At 41.1% G+C, this 21,689-nt stretch overlaps 1 protein-coding gene across 2 annotated transcripts in view; it reads left to right on the top strand.

Moving 5' to 3' along the window:
* The window catches only part of MIPEP (mitochondrial intermediate peptidase), a 157,225-nt gene extending 135,822 nt beyond the window's left edge, over positions 1-21,403 (top strand). Inside the window, exons 19-20 of one of the 2 annotated variants that reach the window (XR_008889532.1) lie at positions 16,799-17,033; positions 21,270-21,403. Coding sequence is in view for 1 of the 2 variants with exons in the window: in XM_056561766.1 (XP_056417741.1) it covers positions 16,799-16,896 (98 nt within the window). In the remaining variant the exon portion in view is untranslated. Of the gene's footprint in view, positions 1-16,798; positions 19,034-21,269 lie in introns of those variants that run through there. The other variant, XM_056561766.1, reaches the window with a different exon arrangement.
* The last annotated feature ends 286 nt before the right edge of the window (positions 21,404-21,689 follow it).

Below are 21,689 nucleotides of genomic sequence, written 5' to 3'. Positions count from 1 at the left end.
AGGCTTGGGTGCGGCCCCTCTCCAGTCACTCTGGGCTACTAAACTGTGTTTTGAGAACTCCACAGTGTCTTTCTGTAGTCATCTTATTAGACAGAAACATTTAACTAACCTGACTTCTTATTTCATAGGGATAGCAGCAAATTCCTAGTACAGTATATGGGTAATTTTCTGTAGTAACTGGGCACTACTGTGGACCAGGTGTTAAAGGGGTTGTACATGATTAAAAAAAATAAAATAAAAATACCAGACACAACCCCTGAACAAGAGTGGCATGGTTTCTGGAAAAACAGCAGGCCTTGTTTTCTGTGTTAGTCATTTGTTAGTCACAGAGCCCTGTGCTGGACAATTTTCTTAAATGGGCACTGTCGGATCCAAAATCTTTCTAAATGTTGTTACTGCTGAAAATTAAAGACCTTTTGTGATATGGTTGTTTAAAATGTTTTACATTTTTAATAAAGAAAACAGCTCCTAAAAATCCCACCACTAGGGGTCCCCATACCTACTGGGACATGTACCAGTCCTGCAGCAGTATCAGGCTTGTCCATGAGTCATGGACAAGAGATGAGTCATGGACAAAGCTGAAGGAGCATATGCACCAATCACCTCCCACCACCACAAGAAGGGACACACCCCCTTCCCCTGAGAGGAGTTCTAACTCTGTGAGCTGATGAGAAGAGGTATTTTTATAATAAATATAGGTGTTAGCAGCATAGGTACTGAGTGTAACATATTTATTTATTGTTTTGTGGGATTGAGAGGTATGCTTTAACCCTGCTCATTTCTGAACATTTCCACCCTCTCCTGCAAGGTCTGTGTTTCACTCTGCCCGCTCCCACAAAGATTTTGTCACAGCTTTTAGAGCCCCCCTGTTCTATTTTAATATCCTCTTGTGCCATTTCATCAGCCCCCTGTGACATTTCAGAGGTTTGCGGGACTGCGCAGGATTTTGGACTGCCCAGGATTGGAACCTGGGGGATGCCATTATATTTCTTTCACTGAACCATCTACCATTACATGCATGGCTTTCCTTATAGCAGTCTGAGCACTCTTCTTCTGAAGAATGGTCCCCGTTACCATATTTTTCGCCCTATAGGAAGCACCGGCGTATAAGACGCACCCAATTTATAGGTGCCAAATCTAAAAAAATAAAGATTCTGAACCCAACAGTGGTCTTCAACCTGCGGACCTCCAGATGTTGCAAAACTACAACTCCCAGCATGCCCGGACAGCCGTTGGCTTTCCGGGCATGCTGGGAGTTGTAGTTATGCAACATCTTGAGGTCCGCAGGTTGAAGACCACTGGTATAGGAGGTAGTACTCGCGTGTCCCCGCCGCTCCGGACCCATCACCGGTGCCCTGGATGTCGCTCCATCGCTGTCGCCGCATCCCTGTGGTGTCCCCGACGTTCCGGACTTCTTCTTCCCCGTGATCTACGCTCTCCGTCGCTGTCATCACGCCGCTACGCACGCCGCTCCTATTGGATGATGGCGTGCGCAATGACGTGATGACGTCGAAGGAGAGCGCAGGGGATCCCGGCACGGAGCAGACACCGAGGAGGCAGATAAGGTCCCTCCCGGTGTCCTGTAAGCTGTTCGGGATGCCGCGATTTCACCGCGGCGGTCCCGAACAGCCCGACTGAGCAGCCGGGTTAGTGTTATTTTCGCTTCTGACGCGGCGGTCAGCTTTAATCACCGCGTCTGAAGGGTTAATACAGGGCATCACCGCGATCGGTGATGTCCTGTATTAGCGGCGGGTCCCGGCCATTGATGGTCTTATACGGCGAAAAATACGGTATATATCGCTTGTTTAAGAAAATGTACACGTTTAGCAACAGTGATACCCTGATAACAAAATGTTATGTTACTTTCCCTGTAGGTTCTAGGGCTTCTTTAACCTCTTCCTGACCTGTGGAATTTTAGTTTTTTTGCCTACATTTTCTTCCGCCTTATCTTCTAAGACATAGAAACATAGAATGTGTCAGCAGATAAGAACCATTTGGCCCATCTAGTCTGCCCAATAATCTGAATCCTATGAATAGTCCCTGGACCTTATATGAAGGATAGCCTTATGCTTATCACATCCATGCTTAAACTCCTTCACTGTATTTGCAGCGACCACTTCTGCAGGAAGGCTATTCCATGCATCCACTACTCTCTCAGTAATGTAATACTTCCTGATATTACTGCAGAAACCTTTCCCCTCTAATTTAAAACTATGTCCTCTTGTGGTATTTTTTCTTGTTTTAAATATTCTCTCCTCCTTTACTGTGTTGATTCTTTTTATGTATTTAAACGTTTCTATCATATCCCCTCTGTCTCTTCTTTCTTCCAAGACCCGTAACATTTGTATTCTAACACCAACTGAGTTGTTTGAATGCTTATTTTTTAGTATTCTTAATTTTACCCTATAAGGCAGTATTTCCCAACCAGGGTGCCTCTTGCTGTTACAAAACTAAAACTCCCAGCATTCTGGCAGTTGGTAGTTTTGCAGCAGCTGGAGGCACCTTGGTTAGGAAATACTGCTATAAGGTATAACAAAGCCAGAAATAAAATATTTGTGGGCCAAATTGGGGGAAAAAATGCAATTGCGCAATTTTGTGAGGTAATAATTTTTATTTGGTACAATTCCAAGTATACCAAACTTGAATAATTTTTGTTTTGTTTTACTATAAAAAAATATATCTGTGTTTCCCCATGTTCCGACCCCTATAACGCTTTTATTTTTCTACCGGTACACTGTGATGGGTAGTTTTATCGATACCATAGATTGAACTTTTTGATTACTTTTCATTCCATTTTCAACTTGTAGATGGGATTTGGCCAAAGATCAGCCATTTTAGACTTTAGTATTTTTCGCATTGACCAAGCAGGATTAACACTTTAGTGTTGAGCGATTGGTACACTGAACCACCAATGATGCATGATCTGATCTGCGACATCAAAACAGTGGGTCATTACCGGTGGAAGTTGGCTGCAGATAGCCTGTGCCATACTTCCTCACCTAACTTATGCCGTAGGTGTACGCCATGGGGCGGGAAGGGGTTAAAGTGTATCTGTCATATTAAAAAACCTTTTGATCAGTAGAATGAGCACAGGAGAGAATAGCGTTCCCACTGCGTGTAAGAGAGACTGTCCCATAAACTTGCATTATGAGAGTGTCTTGGTTACCGAACCCAGGGCCGAAAGAGGACGCACTAGGCACTCACTCCTCCCAACTTGATCTACGGATCGGTCTGGGCCTGAACACACAGATCCAAACCGATTTTAAAACTTTTGATATGTCTCCACAAAATGTATGTAAGTACATGAGCAATGATTTCGTTTTGGAGCCATACAATATCCAAACAGCAGGACCCAGAAAGGGTAGTTTTGTCCTAGGGAAAGTGAAACTGCAGGCTCATTTTGATAAAAAAGTAATAACCCCTCCCCTACCCATAACATACATATATGTCATGGGTTGGGTGCGCAGACATAATGCTACCAGCAGCTGACATCTGTCGGTAATGACGAACATCAGAGATTGCTCTGATGTCCGTCATTTAACTGGTTAAATACCGTGATCTATACAGATAGGGAAGCCTTGACGGTGACTTACTTCAGATCCTCAACTTCCCTGGCTTGGTGATTGCTGAAGCCTGCCTCTGGCAGCCCTTAGCAATTGAGCGTAGATAACATAGATCAATATAATACAACAGCATTACATTGATCTATGTAAGCCATCTAATGATGACTTATGATATCCACATTTTACCGTTTTTCAAATAAAGCACTGTAAATAAAAAAATAATCATATTTGGTATCGCTGCAATTGTGTTTGTTACTAATCCTGCACGGTGAACGGAGTAAAAGCAAAAAATTACAAAGAACTAAATTGCTGATTTTGGCCCATCACATCCCAGAAAAAAAAAAAAAAATAGTGATCAAAAAGTCACATACACAAAAGTATTACCATTGAAAACTAAAAAAATAAACCCTAACACACTCAGTAGATGAAAAATTTAAAAGGTTATAGGGGCCAGAACATGGCATTGATCAAACTTTTTTTTTTTCTTCAATTTTTTTTTTTTTTTTACCTTAAAAAAAAAAAAAAAGGATCCAAGTTTGGTATCATCGGAATCGTACTGGCCCATAGAATAAAGATAGCATGTCAGATTTACCGTATTGTGAACTCTGGAAAAAAAATAATTGCCCTACAATAATTTGCACAATTCCATATTTTCTTTTAATTTTCTCTTTCATATATATTTTTTTGCCTCTGTTATTCATTATATAATAAAATAAAGTGCACCAATGAAAAGTACAACTTGACCCACAAAACATAAGCACTAATACAACTTTGTTAGTGAAAAAATAAAAAATTTTTATCAGTCTTAGAATATGAGGAGAGAGAAAAAGGCGAGCCAAAAAAAATATTCACTGGGTTTAAATTAACTTTCAAATTTGAAACGTTAAAATTAACCTTACTTTTCTAATAATTTGCAGTTAGAATTAGACCTGTTTTTCAGGTTGGCACAACAAAATGTGAAATAAGTGTTTTCTAATATTATTGGGAAGTTGTTCATCCCACAAACCATTGTGTTTTTTTATCTTTTAGACCCCTTTCACAATACCGTTATCACATGATAATGTGACGGCCGCCGGGGAAAATAGTGGGAGAAAAAATACAGCTTGCGCTGTCTTTTTCTCCCCTACTCCCGCTGAAAAACAGTGGCACCAGACAGACCGTATTGATTATAATGTGGTCCATCGAGACCCACTGTTGCCCCTTGTGCCCCATCAAAATGACGGCAGTCAAACTCAAAAAAAGAAAAAATAAATAAAAAGAGTTTGATGGCCGTGTGAATGTAGCCTTATTGTCTGGTCAGCCCAAGTCAGGTGAATAAATCTGCAGTACCAGACACAACCTGAAGATAAGAGCGGTGCTGTTACTGCAAAAAGAGCCAAAAGTACAGACTAGAAGGGCCGTGGGGGAGTCCGTTCCCTTTGTATTGTGGGATGTGGAGGATACACAATATTCCTTCTGCATTCCTCATAATGATCCTTTTAGCAGGAATTTGTTGGTATTTAGATTTTTATTTAGCATTTTCAGAGCTTTTCCTGATACTATTGATTCTTCGTGCCGGCGCTTGCATGAAGACGCTCGATGCCCCGCGGCTCTTTCTTCTCGGTGCCTGATGCTGATTCAGCTGTCAGAGCTGCAGGCTGGTTCGGGGACTGGCTCCAGCAATGTTTATTCAGGGATATAGGGCAGAGATTGTATCTTTAATAAACCCTGCCTATAATTATTCTGAGAGAAGCAGAATTATTGAAGGCATTTTTTTATTTTATTTTGCATGATGTACACAAGGCGTGGCAGTCCATAACCAGGTCATGTTTACTTTTACATGGGAGGATATTATTTTTTTTTATTTTTTTTTTTGTGAAGCACCACATCAAAGCAGCAGAGGAGTCTATAGTGTGCACCAAGTTCTGGCTCCAGGTACAGTGCCAGCTTATGCCAGGCTCCATATAGGGACAAAGCTTTTATGGGTTTTTGCTAAAGAAAAAAAACCTTTTAGGCCCCAAGTGAACACACATTGGTATTATTATACTTTTTACATTTACAAGTTTTTATACTTTTTTGGCACCATATGTCCACTCTCGCCTCATGGCTTATATTCTTAAAGAGTACCTGTCATGATCTTGTTAAATTTTGTACTCCTCCCAGGTCACTGCCCCCATCATGATAAACCACCCCTGCCTTTATTTTTATTATTTGGTAGTTTTCTACCTTGATATTGCTCTGTATTTTCTGCTCAGTCATATTCACAGTCTGGGAAAGGGCGTTCCCCAACAGGTGTGACATCATCTGAAGCCATACAGGAGAGAACTTCCTCCCTCACTCTGCTACACACAGCCCACTTCAGTGTGAGATGAGCTATGATTGACTAAGGCTGCACACACACCCCTCAGCACTACAGACTGCATTTCCTGATTTTGGACTTCTGCCAGGCCAGCAGGAGTCCAAAGTCTGTGCAAGAGATGGGGGGGGGGGGGGGGGGGGGAAATGGGCTCTGGAAAAGTAGGGAGACACCTAGTGGCAGCTTTTTTAAACACAAAACAATGAAAACTTAATTTTTTTTAAACAAAGAAAGAAACATTTAAACATTAGAAATATTTTTTGTTTACCATAAGAAGTGCAATAGCAAAAATTAGTTTTAATGAGGGTGCCCATTTAACACAGCTATGACTGCACTGATAGATCCAATTTGAAGCAGATCTCACAACCTGATGGATCACATTGACCTTTAATGGGATGCGTGTCCCTAGAGTAGTGTTTTCCAACCAGGGTGCCACCAGCTGTTGCAAAACGACAACTTCCAGCATGCTAGAAGTTGTAGTTTTGCAACAGCTGAAGACAACCTGGTTGGTAAACACTGCTCTAGTGTGACATACAGAGTGATGGTCCTAGAAACAATGGGATACATTTGAAATGAAGCGATGATAAAAATTAAGCGACAGTTTTTATTTACAACTTAGACCCGATCTCTGGCATACATAGTAAAGTGGGAGGCCACAACCTCTTTACTCTAAGCTCCACCCATTGGCCGGTGTAAAAATTACAAAAATTTAAGCTTAAAAACGTGGGTCTTTACGAGCTAGATCTACATAGTTACATAGTTACATAGTTAGTACGGTCGAAAAAAGACATATGTCCATCAAGTTCAACCAGGGAATTAAGGGGTAGGGGTGTGGCGCGATATTGGGGAAGGGATGGGATTTTATATTTCTTCATAAGCATTAATGTTATTTTGTTCCATAAATGTATCTAATCCTGTTTTAAAGCTGTTAATTGTTCCTACTGTGACCAGTTCCTGAGGTAGACCGTTCCATAAATTCACAGTCCTCACGGTAAAGAAGGCGTGTCGCCCCTTGAGACTAAACTTTTTCTTCTCCAGACGGAGGGAGTGTCCCCTCGTCCTTTGGGGGGGTTTAACCTGGAACAGTTTTTCTCCATATTTTTTGTATGGGCCATTAATATACTTATATACGTTTATCATATCCCCCCTTAAACGTCTCTTCTCAAGACTAAACAATTGTAACTCCTTTAATCGCTCCTCATAGCTAAGATGTTCCATGCCCCATATTAGTTTAGTCGCGCGTCTCTGCACCCTTTCCAACTCCGCAGTGTCCCTTTTATGGACAGGTGCCCAAAACTGAACAGCATATTCCAGGTGAGGCCGTACCAATGCTTTATAAAGGGGGAGTATTATGTCCCTGTCCCTTGAGTCCATGCCTCTTTTTATACATGACAATATCCTGCCGGCTTTGGAAGCAGCAGCCTGACATTGCATGCTATTCTGTAGTCTGTGATCTACAAGTACACCCAGATCCTTCTCTACCAGTGACTCTGCCAGTTTAATCCCCCCTAAGACATACGATGCATGCAGGTTATTAGTACCCAGATGCATAACTTTACATTTATCCACATTGAACCTCATTTGCCAAGTGGATGCCCAGACACTTAGTCTATCCAAGTCATCCTGTAACTTATGCACATCCTCTATAGACTGTACCGTGCTACAAAGCTTGGTGTCATCTGCAAAGATAGAAACAGAGCTGTTAATACCATCCTCTATATCATTGATAAATAAATTAAACAACAGCGGGCCCAGTACTGAACCTTGGGGTACACCACTAATTACCGGGGACCAATCAGAGTACGAATCATTGACCACCACTCTCTGGGTACGATCCATGAGCCAGTGTTCAATCCAGTTACAAACTAAAGTTTCCAAGCCCAAGGACCTTAACTTACCTGTCAGACGTCTGTGAGGGACAGTATCAAATGCTTTGGCAAAATCCAGAAACACTATATCCACAGCCATTCCTCTGTCAAGGCTTCTACTCACCTCTTCATAAAAGCAAATTAGATTGGTTTGACAACTTCTATCCTTAGTAAACCCATGCTGGCTATCACTTATAATACAATTATCCCCTATGTATTCCTGTATGTAATCCCTTATAAGTCCTTCAAACAATTTACCCACAATGCACGTTAAACTTACCGGTCTATAGTTTCCTGGGGAAGACCTAGAGCCCTTCTTGAAGATTGGCACCACATTCGCCTTGCGCCAGTCCCTTGGCACAATACCAGACACCATAGAATCTCTAAATATCATGAACAGGGGTACAGATATTACTGAACTTACCTCTCTAAGAACTCTTGGGTGTAGTCCATCCGGCCCTGGGGATTTGCTTACATTTATATCACTTAACTTACCTTGTACCATCTCTACATTAAGCCAGTTCAGTACATTACATGATGTGTTACCAGCACTGACCTGGCCAATGTCAGCTCCTTTTTCCCTAGTATATACAGAACTAAAGAACCCATTCAGTAGCTCCGCCTTCTCTTGATCGCCTGTGACAACCTCCCCATTATCATTATTAAGGGGTCCTACATGCTCTGTCCTTTTTTTTTTTGCATTTATATATCTAAAAAAATATTTAGGATTAGTTTTGCTTTCTTTGGCCACCTGTCTCTCATTTTGAATTTTTGCTGTTTTTATTACATTTTTACAGATTTTATTAAGCTCTTTGTACTGTTTAAATGTTATCGCTGACCCATCAGATTTGTATTTTTTGAAGGCAATTTTTTTGTTGTTTATTGCTCTTTTAACATCATGTGTCAGCCATGTAGGATTTAATTTTAATCGTTTATATTTGTTCCCCTTTGGTATATATTTAGCTGTATAGTTATTTAGAGTTGATTTAAAGATGTCCCATTTACCTTCTGTATCAGTATTTGAGAACACTTCCCCCCAGTCTATGTCCTGTAGTGCAGCCCTCAGCCCAGGGAAGTTTGCCTTTTTAAAGTTATATGTTTTTGCCTTCCCCGCCTGTCTTTGTTTTCTACATTTTAAGTCAAAAGTAACTATATTGTGGTCGCTATTACCAAGGTTTTCCCGCACAGTTACATTACCAATCAGCTCTGCGTTGTTGGAAATGATCAGATCCAACAAGGCATCACTTCTTGTTGGGTCCTCCACAAACTGGCCCATAAAATTATCCTGCAATAAATTTAGGAATTGTCGCCCCTTTGTAGTTTTAGCCAACCCCGGACCCCAATCTATATCTGGATAGTTAAAATCTCCCATTATTACCACTGTACCTGCCCGGGTGGCCCTCTCTATTTGTTTATGAAGCCGAACATCTATCTCTTCAGTGATATTAGGGGGTCTGTAGATTACCCCAAATATTATTTTTTCAGTATTTCCCTCCTTTTGTAATTCTACCCACAGTGATTCCACCTCCTCAAAATCATCACACACTATGGCATCGTTCACACTGACTTTCATACCACTTCTTACATACAGACAGACTCCACCACCTTTTCTGTTCATTCTATCCTTGCGAAACAATGTAAACCCCTGCAGATTGACAGCCCAGTCATGCGAGGAGTCCAGCCATGTCTCAGTGACCCCAACTATATCAATATGTTCCTCCAGTATCAAGGCCTCAAGCTCCCCCATTTTATTTGCTAGGCTTCTGGCATTTGTGAACATACACTTTACATTTCCATCCTTTATGTTATTGGGGTTAATGGGATTCAAGGGTGTAAGTTTTATTTTCCTATGAAGCCTATTCCTATTAACTATTCTAACCCCTCCCTCCGGTCCACCCCCAGGTACATCTAGTTTCTTTTCTTTTTGTTTTTCATTTTCTTGTGTCCTTTGTTAAATTATTATGTTGCTTTATGTAATTTTTGTGTGCCTCGGATTTAGGTTATTTTTGTATTCTGCAGCTGAGTGCAGTCAGAGAATCAGTGCATGCAACAATACTTAAAGAGTACCTGTCACCAAATAAAACTCATAATATTTTGTTCCTTGTATAATTAGCAGACACATTCCCCATTCACTTGCTTTTAAAATTATTAACATAAATATGTTTAAAATGTAATAGAAAAAACGTCCACTAGGTGGCTCTGTTCTGTTGCCTGCCACAAAACAGTGTGTTTGGTCTCCTCCCGCCTTGGCAGAAGTCCAAACTCAGGAAGTGCTTCTCTGCACTGAGCTTGATTGACAACTGCACAGAAATTGAAAGCTCCACAGATTCTCACAGTAAGCTGCACAAACTGAAATCTGCAGGATAGCCTCACTGATAGTAACACAGACTGAAACATGCACAGAGCTTGAGGACTTCTATTCATCACAGCACTGCAAACATGTGAGGGCGGAAGTGCTCCCCCAGCAGGTTTCAGTGATGTCATGCCTGCTGGTAAATGCCCACTTTCTCCTGCTAGGAAATTGCAGTATGTGAGCAAGAGGAAAGGTATGATACACAGCTTTTTAAAGCTCCGAATTTTTTTTAAGGGCTGTAGGGGTAGTATGAGTAGTCAGGAAACATAGCCTGAGTTAGTTAAGAACAGTTTATTTGGTGACATGTACCTTTTAAAATTAATATATATATATATATATATATATATATATGTATATATATTAGGGATCGACCGATATAGTTTATTTAGGGCCGATACCGATAATCGGTGGAGGTTAGGGCCGATAGCCGATAACTTATACCGATATTCCGGTATAAGTTATCGGCTATTTATCCCCTTGCGACACCGCTGCAGATCATTGATTTAAAGCGGGCGCTTTAAATCAATGCACTGCAGTGGCTTTTGCGGTGCCATAGGCCGCCGCCGCCACCCGCTTCTCTCCCCCTGCCTGTCCAGGGGTCCTGAGACCTATCACCGCCGCACCGCGACCGCCGCACCGCGACTGCCCCCCCCCCGACCTCCCGCACCGTGACCGCCCCCCCCCCGACCTCCCGCACCGTGACCGCCCCCTGACCCGGCGCACCACGACCGCCCCCCCGACCCACTGCACCGTGACCGCCCCGACCTGCCGCACTGCGACCGACCCCCCCGACGCGACCGCCCCCCCCCCCCCCCCCCCGACCAGCCGCACCACCCCGGCCCCATTGCCTCCCGCATCGCCGGTTTTATAATTACCTGTTCCCGGGGTCCACTCTACATCTGGCTCCGGTGGCGACTGTCACTGTGCGCACTGACAGTGACGTCGCGCACGTCACTTGTCATTGCGCTCAGCAGGAGCAAGAAGTAGCGTGGGCCCCGGAACAGGTAATTATACAACCGGGGATGGGGGAGGCAATAGGGGCGGGGCGGTGCGGGGGATGGGGCATTATCGGCAAGGTAATTGCCGATACCGATACTGCCCAAAATCGCGATTATCGGCCGATAATATCGGCCATACCGATAATCAGTCGATCCCTAATAAATATATATATATATAATTTATTTTATTTGTTTTGTGTGTGTGTTGCTTACTGATTAGATCCAGATATGGAAATTTGTTCTATTTTCTTATCTGTTTCTGTTTCCTATTCTTTTAATCTAATTTTTTGTACATTATTATGAGGGCTGCCATCATTCATGAGCTTTTTTTTTTTTTACAGCATTTAGAGACATGCTTTACAGCAGGACTCATGGCCATAGGCAACAATAGACAGGAGTTGTCCCTTTGACATACATGGGAGAGTTTACTGGGCAATATCTGTGACCTTTGAAGAGGTCATTCTACAAGGAGGGGGAGGCTGAGCTGTGAGCTTTATCTATTGTCTTCTCTATCTATTGGTGTCACTTCTCGCTGTAATGCTGTACAGATCACTTTCCAGCAGCCTCTTCCTTATCATTACAGACAGGAAGTCTTAGTTCAGTTTTAAAGGGAATCTGTCATTAGCACCACCTGCACTAACCTGATGGTTTAGGCTTACAGTGCTGGTGACGCAGATTAAAATGGACTTTACCCTTTTTATGTCTGTGCACCTATTCTTGTGTTATGGCTGAAAATAAAAGTAGATATGCAAATGAAGCATTTGGTGCACTCAGGGAGTTCCCTAACCCCGCTTAGACTTTGACGTCTGGCACTCATCTTTTAGTTTAACGCCCTCTTTATAAATATTCATTTTTCTTTTGTATGTTCTCTCTTGTAAGATCTTACATACTGTTGGCTCACATAGTCATTTTAACTCCTTCACCAAGGCTGTGAAGTAGTGCCGTTCTTCGCCTCTAATCTAAATTTTTAATTCAAAGATTTTTTTGTTTTATTTTTGTTTCCTTTTTTTGTTTTTTTAATCAAGGGAATATTATTGAATTTATTATTATTATTATTTATTTTATTTTTTTTAGAAAAAAGGGAACATCCCTTCCATCTTGAATAAGGAAGCACCACACTCAATACAAAGGATATTAAAGGGGTATTCCAGGCAAAACCTTTTTTATATATATCAACTGGCTCTGGAAAGTTAAACAGATTTGTTAATTACTTCTAATAAAAAATCTTAATCCTTCCAATAGTTATTAGCTTCTGAAGTTTTCTGTCTAACTGCTCAATGATGATGTCACGTCCCGGGAGCTGTGCATGATGGGAGAATATCCCCATAGGAACTGCACAGCTCCCAGGACATGAGTCATCAGAGAGCAGTTAGACAGAAAACAACAACTCAACTTCAGAAGCTAATAACTATTGGAAGGATTAAGATTTTTTAATAGAAGTAATTTACAAATCTGTTTAACTTTCTGGAGCCAGTTGTTATATAAAAATAAGTTTTGGCCTGGAATACCCCATTAATACAATAATACTAAACCATAGAAAATAAAAGCAGTAGTTACATTCACATAAAAATTTACAATTCTTGTTAAACAAAGGAAAAGACTATGGGGGAGATTTATCAAAACCTGTCCAGAGGAAAAGTTGCTGAGTTGCCCATAGCAACCAATCAGATTGCTTCTTTCATTTTGCAGAGGCTTTGTTAAAAAGGAACGAAGCGATCTGATTGGTTGCAATGGGCAACATTTCCTCTGGACAGGTTTTGATAAATCTCCCCAAGTGTTTATATATGAGAATTGTCCTCCATCATCGTAGGAGAGGCCCCTGTACTTAAAGAATGCCTAACACTGATTATTTGGTAGTGCAGGTTGGAGCTGTTCCAAGCATGAAGCTGTTTATTTAGCTTCTCTAACCTTCGAGCTGTACTTTTCGTTATAGAACAGAGTCGAAGACCTAAAGGGGTACTCCGGAGGGAAAAAAAAGTTTTCAAATCAACAGGTACCAGAAATGTATATATATTTGTTAATTGCTTCTAAGCATCTTAAGCCTTCCAGTACTTATCAGCTGATGTATGCTTCAAAGGAAGTTGTGTAGTTCTCTAAGTGTCAAGAACTGTCCAGAACAGGAGCAAACCCCCATAGCAAATCTCTCCTGCTCTGCACAGTTCCTGACTTGGACAGAGTTGTCAGCAGAGAGCACTGTGATCAGACTGGAAAGAGCTATACAACTTCCTCTGGAGCATACAACAGCTGATAAGAACTGGAAGGTGTAAGATTTTTAAATAGAAGTTATTTAAAATCTGTTTAACTTTCTGGCACCAATTGATTTGAAAACATTTTGTTCCCACCAGAGTACCCCTTTAAATTACTGCAGCCCTTTACTTCCTCCCTGCTAAGAGATGATAGAAAATGATAGCTAACTTAAACAAGGTGTTTCCAACTGTTTATCCCTGTGGAAGCAACTTACTATTTAATAAAGCCCTTTGATTACAAAAGACTCTGCACTGATCCAAGCAGACATGATCTACATTGTGAGACTGCTAAGACCACAACAGTTAGGGACCAGTAACCATTGCAATGTAAGTCAGCAGGCTTGTAGAGAGAGGGGAGAGGGTCCGTGCGAGTCCTTACAGCTTGTCTCCACTCTTTATCAGGAGGTAATAGTTTGTGAATATTATAATGAAGAAAACACATAGGGATCTGGGCCAACAGGTTGAAATTCACTTAAGTCAAAATATTACACTTCCAATCATTTACGCTTACCTCCCTTAAAGGGGTACTCCAGTGCTCCAGCGTTATGAACATTTTCTTCAGAACACTCGGAGCCAGAGGCCATGACTGTGACATCACGGGCATGCCCCCTCCATTCATGTCTATGGGAGGGGGTAGGACCCCCGCTATCAGACATCTTATCCCCTATCCTTTTGATGGGTAATAAGATGTCTAGCAGTGGAGTACCCCTTTAATTTACCCTTATTTATTCTAAGTTACCCTTGCCTACTTTAATGTACCCTTACCTCCCTTCATTTACCCATACTTCCCTTCATGTACCCTTTAATTCCCTTCATTTACCCTTAATTCCCATTATTTACCTTTTACTTCCCTTCTTTGGCCCCTTTACTTCCCTTCATTTACCCTCTACTTCCCTTCATTAACCCTCTACTTCCCTTCATTTACCCTCTACTTCCCTTCATTTACCCTCTACTTCCCTTCATTTACCCTTTACTTCCCTTAATTTACCCTTTACTTCCCTTCATTTACCCTTTACTTTCCTTCATTTACCCTCTACTTCCCTTCATTTACCCTCTACTTCCCTTCATTTACCCTCTAATTCCCTTCATTTACCCTTTTCTTACCTTCATTTACCTTCTACTTCCCTTAATTTACCCTTTACTTCCCTTCATTTACCCTTTACTTCCTTCATTTACCCTCTACTTCCTTCATTTACCCTCTACTTCCCTTCATTTACCCTCTACTTCCCTTCATTTACCCTCTACTTCCCTTCATTTACCCTTTACTTACCTTCATTTACCCTTTACTTCCCTTCATTTACCCTTTACTTACCTTCATTTACCCTTTACTTCCCTTCATTTACCCTTTACTTCCCTTCATTTACCCTCTACTTCCCTTCATTTACCCTCTACTTCCCTTCATTTACCCTCTACTTCCCTTCATTTACCCTCTACTTCCCTTCATTTACCCTCTACTTCCCTTCATTTACCCTTTACTTACCTTCATTTACCCTTTACTTACCTTCATTTATCCTCTACTTACCTTCATTTATCCTCTACTTCTCTTCATTTATCCTCTACTTCTCCTCATTTACCCTTTACTTCCCTTCATTTACCCTTTACTTCCCTTCATTTTATCCTCTACTTCCCTTCATTTACCCTTTACTTCCTTCATTTGTCCTCTACTTCCCTTCATTTGTCCTCTACTTCCCTTCATTTACCCTCTACTTCCCTTCATTTACCCTCTAATTCCCTTCATTTACCCTCTAATTCCCTTCATTTACCCTTTACTTCCCTTCATTTACCCTCTTCTTACCTTCATTTACCCTCTAATTCCCTTCATTTATCCTTTACTTCCATTCATTTATCCTTTACTTCCCTTCATTTACCCTTTACTTCCCTTCATTTACCCTTTACTTCCTTCATTTACCCTTTACTTCTTTCATTTATCCTCTACTTCTCTTCATTTACCCTATACTTACCTTCATTTACCCTTACGTCCATTCATTTATCCTCTACTTCTCTTCATTTACCCTCTACTTCCCTTCATTTACCCTCTACTTCCCTTCATTTACCCTCTACTTCCCTTCATTTACCCTTTACTTCCCTTCATTTACCCTTTACTTACCTTCATTTACCCTCTACTTCCCTTCATTTACCCTCTACTTCCCTTCATTTACCCTCTACTTCCCTTCATTTACCCTCTACTTCCCTTCATTTACCCTTTACTTACCTTCATTTACCCTCTACTTACCTTCATTTATCCTCTACTTACCTTCATTTATCCTCTACTTACCTTCATTTATCCTCTACTTCTCTTCATTTATCCTCTACTTCTCTTCATTTACCCTTTACTTCCCTTCATTTACCCTTTACTTCCCTTCATTTACCCTTTACTTCCCTTCATTTTATCCTCTACTTCCCTTCATTTACCCTTTACTTCCTTCATTTGTCCTCTACTTCCCTTCATTTGTCCTCTACTTCCCTTCATTTGTCCTCTACTTCCCTTCATTTACCCTCTAATTCCCTTCATTTACCCTCTAATTCCCTTCATTTACCCTTTACTTCCCTTCATTTACCCTCTTCTTACCTTCATTTACCCTCTAATTCCCTTCATTTATCCTTTACTTCCATTCATTTATCCTTTACTTCCCTTCATTTACCCTTTACTTCCTTCATTTACCCTTTACTTCTTTCATTTATCCTCTACTTCTCTTCATTTACCCTATACTTACCTTCATTTACCCTTACGTCCATTCATTTATCCTCTACTTCTCTTCATTTACCCTTTACTTCCCTTCATTTACGCTTTACTTCCCTTCATTTACCCTTTAATTCCCTTCATTTACCCTTTAATTCCCTTCATTTATCCTCTACTTCTCTTCATTTACCCTTTACTTCCCTTCATTTTACCCTCTACTTCCCTTCATTTACCCTTTACTTCCCTTCATTTTATCCTCTACTTCCCTTCATTTACCCTTTACTTGCTTCATTTGTCCTCTACTCTTCATTTACCCTTTACTTCCCTTCATTTACCCTCTACTTCCCTTCATTTACCCTCTACTTCCCCTCATTTACCCTCTAATTCCCTTCATTTATCCTTTACTTCCCTTCATTTACCCTTTATTTAACTTAATTTACCCTCTACTTCTCTTAATTTACCCTCTACTTCCCTTCATTTACCCTCTACTTCCCTTCATTTACCCTCTACTTCCCCTCATTTACCCTCTACTTCCCTTCATTTGCCCTCTACTTCCCTTCATTTACCCTTTACTTCCACTCCAACAAGAGCTGGTTCTAATGCACACTTTATATATGCAGAGAGACAATTTTACCCATGTTAGAACCTGTCCGTGCAGGATAAAGATTCTCAATGAGATTGTGATATTAGAAATGTTGCTTAAACAATTTCCTTGCGTTGTTGTACCTACTAATGGCGGATCTCTTTATGTGCAGGCATGCTTCAGAAGTGTCCGTCAGTGGATGACTACGTGGATGCACTTGTTTCAGATCTGGATCCAGACTTTGAGACGTTTATTATGGACTCGGAGTAGAAGATGGCAAAGAATACAGAACATTGGATGTGTAATTGTGATACCCATTCTTTGTAATTGCAGTCACTTTATGATAAAGCCGTAGGATATGTGGCTGGTTTGGTAGAACACGATAATGGCCTTGTGCAGACTAGGAGGTATGTTCACAAATACAGCATCAAATCAATGGGCTGACCATCTAATGTAGTGTTTCCCAACCATGCCCAACCCGTACATGCTGGGAGTTGTAGTTTTGCAACAGCTGGAAGAACACTGGTTAGAAAACACCAATCTAATGCAGCAGAGGAGAAACTCTTTGCAGCTGATGTGGCTAATTAATGGGGTCCTGAACCCCCTTCCCCCCTCATTCTTTTACGCAGAAAATAGTTTTTGTTTCTTAAACCCAACACCAACAATAAACTAGTTAAATTTAAAAAACCCAGAAACATTTCCAGATATATATAGATATATATATATATATATATATATATATATATATATATATCTATATCTATATATATATTTTTTTTTTAAAGAATTCCCTTGACAGACACTCACACATAATATGGGCATTACATTACACTTGGTGTTTGTCAAATGCCCATGAAAAAGCCATACTTGCTTCTTGGCTTTTTTTGGGGCCAAAATCACTACAGCCAGATTTGTGAAAAGCCAGACCCACATGTTTTTTTTTTTCTTCCCCTTTTACCCCATGTGATGTTTATATGTCTGGGGCTGTTTTCCAAAATTGCAGTGTGCTTGAGGTTATGGCGTTTCTTCATGAAAATTTGCATTTTTTTCCTCCTATAGATTACTCTTGAAGGAAAAAAAATGCAATGTGTTTTTATTATTGGCTTTTTCTGGCCTTTTTGAAATCACATCATGAAAGAATCACATCGCTTGCAATAAAAAAAAAACACACACTATTTTTTTCTCTGGCCAAAAAAAACATTTTTTTTTATCTGTGCCTAGCATAGCCTGTTCCTGTCCAAAAACTAAGGCTAGGTTCACACGGCCGTTGTCTTCCGTCCCGCTATTCTCCCGTATCGCTACCCAAATGGACCATACTAACAAACTGATGCAAAGTGATGCCATTTAGTGAAAAAGTCAGCCCCCTACAGACTCCCACAGCCGGGGGTACTACTACTCCCATCATGTAACAGACTCATTTCCATCATAATAGTAGTAGTACCCCCAGCTGCGGGAGTCTGCGGACAGCTGGGGAGACTACAGTAGTGCTTGTACTACTACACCCATCATGGAAGAGTCTGTTCCATGTTGGGTGTAGTAGTACAGGGACTGAGTGATTGATCAGACTGTGTATCACTTCTGAGACCTGATCCAATTATAAGCTATTAACCAGGGGATCGGGGGGGCATGCCCCTCTCCCCTGCGATGTATATACTGTCCCGTACTTTCATTTTGTAATCCCCCACCGGGAGCCTTGAATGGCCGCCACTGTGTGGCCATTCATGGCTCGTGGTGGGGTTTTTAAATTCTCCGTAAATGGCCCAATAAAAGCCATAAAGTTATGAGTTGAACACAAACAAGCCGTTTTAGTATTGAGTTTGATTTAAAAAATAATTCAATAATGGTTTTATGGGCCATTATTAAACCATTTAAAACAGTCCAAGAACGGGCAAAAAATGCTGTGTGGGAACAAGGCTGTATTCTGGATTTGCTTCTCCTTTTGGCCTCCCATTTAAAACAGTCACACATGATAAATTCATGACAACTGCAGAAAAACAGCTTGATTTTGACCTAACTACACAACCATGAGAAAATCGTCTACTTGAAAAGTCACAAAAAAAGTAAGCAAAAATATAGTCCTCATATGATAAATTCCAACCTGAATTTCTACCTAATATTGCCACCTAGAAAAATTCAAGTAGAAAATACAAAGCTATGAGAAGATGACAGGTTGAATGGTCCTTGAATATTTTATTAAAAAGTGAAAAATATAAAGATGGAAATCCTGTTTGGGACCAGTGTCATCCCGAGGAAATGCAGGGGTTTCTGGTTATTTTGTGGGGTTGTATTGATATCGAATTGTAAATATTTTTCAAAATGAAAAATGTATCAGCAAATGTTTATCTGTAAAGAAAAAGGTTTAGAATGTAACAGTGTCATGTGTCTTTTTATTAAATAAAGCTTCCAAATTCCATTTGTGAAAACTGCTATGCCTTTAGGCATAGTAAGGGGAGCGCTTCAGAGATTCCAAGAAAGTTTTTATAATACTGACCCTTCTACTATCAGTAGGTTAGTAAGAAGTAGTATTAAAGGGAGTGGAGTAACACTTGTCTGCAAGATTAGACTACATATGGATATTTACTATATGGACAAGTGTAGATGTACCTACTTTTAGCTTTTTGGACATCCTATTCTACATCCATAGTCATTAAAGGGGTACTCCGTTGGAAAACATTATTATTATTATTTTTTTTAGATCAACTTGAGTCAGAAAGTTAAACAGATTAGCCTCTGTACTTATTAGCCTCTGTTTGCTCCAGAGGAAGTTCTTTTCTTTTTGAATTTCCTTTCTGCCTGACCACAGTGCTCTCTGCTGACACCTCTGTTCATGTCAGAAACTGTCCAGAGTAGGAGCAAGTCCCCGTAGCAACCATCTCCTGCTCTGGACAGTTCCTGACAGCAGAGAGCACTGTGGTCAGACAGAAAAGAAATACAAAAAGAAAAGAACTTCCTCTGTAGTATACAGCAGCTGATAAGTACTGGAAGGATTAACATTTTTTAATAGAAGTAATTTACAAATCTGTTTAACTTTCTGGCACCAGTTCATTTAAAAATAAATGTTTTCCAGTGGACTTTAATGTAGAGTTGCTCCCCACTTTGCAGGTATAACAGCTTCCACTCTTCTGGATAGTCTTTCTACAAGGTTATGGATGTTGTCTGAGGGCCTGTTTGGCCATTAGAGGAAAGGACCTGGCTAACAAACTCCATTGGTGTTGGATGGGGTTGTGCGGCCAGTTAAGTTCTTTTAACACCAAAGTCCCCACAACCCCCTTCCTCCATGCCTTTATGGGCATTGCTTTGTACACTGGGACACTGAAACATCTGAATCAGTAAAGAGCCGAACCCAAACTGTTCCCTCTAAGTTGGAAGCGACAATTGTTCAAAATGTGCAAAGAGTTGTAATGAACTGGTCTCAGGATTGACGACCTGCTCTGCCATTCACCGTCTCAGGCGACACATTGCTCGGAGAGCTCAGAGGCAAGAGACAGACTATTCCGGACATTGTGGGGGAAGACGTTCTACAAGGTTATGGATGTTGCATGAGGGAATGTTTGCCTGTTCATCCAGGAGACCATTTGTGAGGTCAGACACTGATGTTGGAGGAGAGGACCTGGCTAACAGCCTCCATTTTGGTTCATCTTAAGGTGTTGGATAGGGTTGAGGTCAGGGCTTTGTGCGGTCAGTCAAGTTCTTCCACACCAACCCCCCCCCCCCCCCATGTCTATATAGACCTTGCTTTGTACACTGGGTCACAATCATGTTGAACAGAAAAGGGCCGAACCCAAAGATTTGTAACAAACTGGTTTTGGGATTGACAGTCTGATCTGTCAATCACTGGCTAAAGTGGTACATTGCTAGAAAAGCTCTGAGGTAAGAGACAGGCCCTGTTGTGGAGTTCGCAGGGGAAGACTTTCTACAAGGTTATGGACGTTGTCTGGTGGAATGTTTGCCCGTTCATCCTGAAGAGCATTTGTCAGAGGTCAGACACTAATGTGGATCACCGGTTCATCTCAAAGGTGTTGGATGGGGTTAAGGTCAGGGCTTTGCCCCCATGACTTTATGGACCTTGGTTTGTACACTGGGTCACAATCATGTGTCCAAAATGTCCAAGGTTTGTGAAGAAATAGTTTTGAGATTGATGGCCCACTCTGCCAGTCACAGGCTCCGGTGGTACATTGCTCAAAGCGCTCAGAGGCAAAAGACAGGGTCTATTGTGGAGATCGCGGGGGAAGACTTTCTACAAGGTTATGGATGTTGTCTGGGAGAATATTTGCCCTTTCTACCAGAAGACCATTTGTGAGGTCACACACTGATGTTGTAGGAGAGGACCTATCTGATAGGGTTGCGGTCAGGGCTATGTGCGGCCAATCAAGTTCTTCATTCTTCAACACCAAATTTCCCCGCCCCTCCATGCCTTTTATAGACCTTGTTTCGTACTCTGGGTCACAGTTATGTGGAACAGAAAAGGGCCAAACCCTGTTCCCTCAAAGTTGCAAGCGACAATTGTCCAAAGAGTTGTGTCCCAATCCTTAGTTCTCTAATGCTTTAGGTTGCCGGAGCCTTCTATGTATATTTCAGCCAACATTTTTAATGTAACTTCACCCATCCTCTGCACTCTGCATGACTCCACTTTTTTTTTGCAGCTTCGGAATGTGCGGACCCAGTTTATTTCCATTGTGCGTCCTTCCATACTGGTTGTCAGCGCTGGAAAAGATCAAGTCATCGTGGTTTCACTCATCACAGTAAATTACAGACTGCCTTACACACTGTCTGAGACTGATTTTTCAGTAGCTTTTATTTAGCTTGTATCAGACTATCAGTTGCCCGCACCTGGCAGATGAATGGGCACTGTTCAGAACAGCCTTATTTATATTTACTGAAAGAAGCCTACTGTCACTTGGCCGACGATTAAAGACCGTACGGTGACTAAGCCGAGCAGTCCTCTACAATATCAGATGTATTTAAAGGGGAACGCCATAAAAAAAAAATTGGGGGACAGTTTTTGCTTTCATTTTTTGTAAATTTTTTAAGGATAGAACATTCAGCCATGACAACTAAAAAGG

This window comes from Hyla sarda, chromosome 2 (assembly GCF_029499605.1).
Source record: "Hyla sarda isolate aHylSar1 chromosome 2, aHylSar1.hap1, whole genome shotgun sequence".
Lineage (NCBI taxonomy): Eukaryota > Metazoa > Chordata > Amphibia > Anura > Hylidae > Hyla > Hyla sarda.
This window is presented reverse-complemented; position numbering and strand designations above follow the sequence as displayed.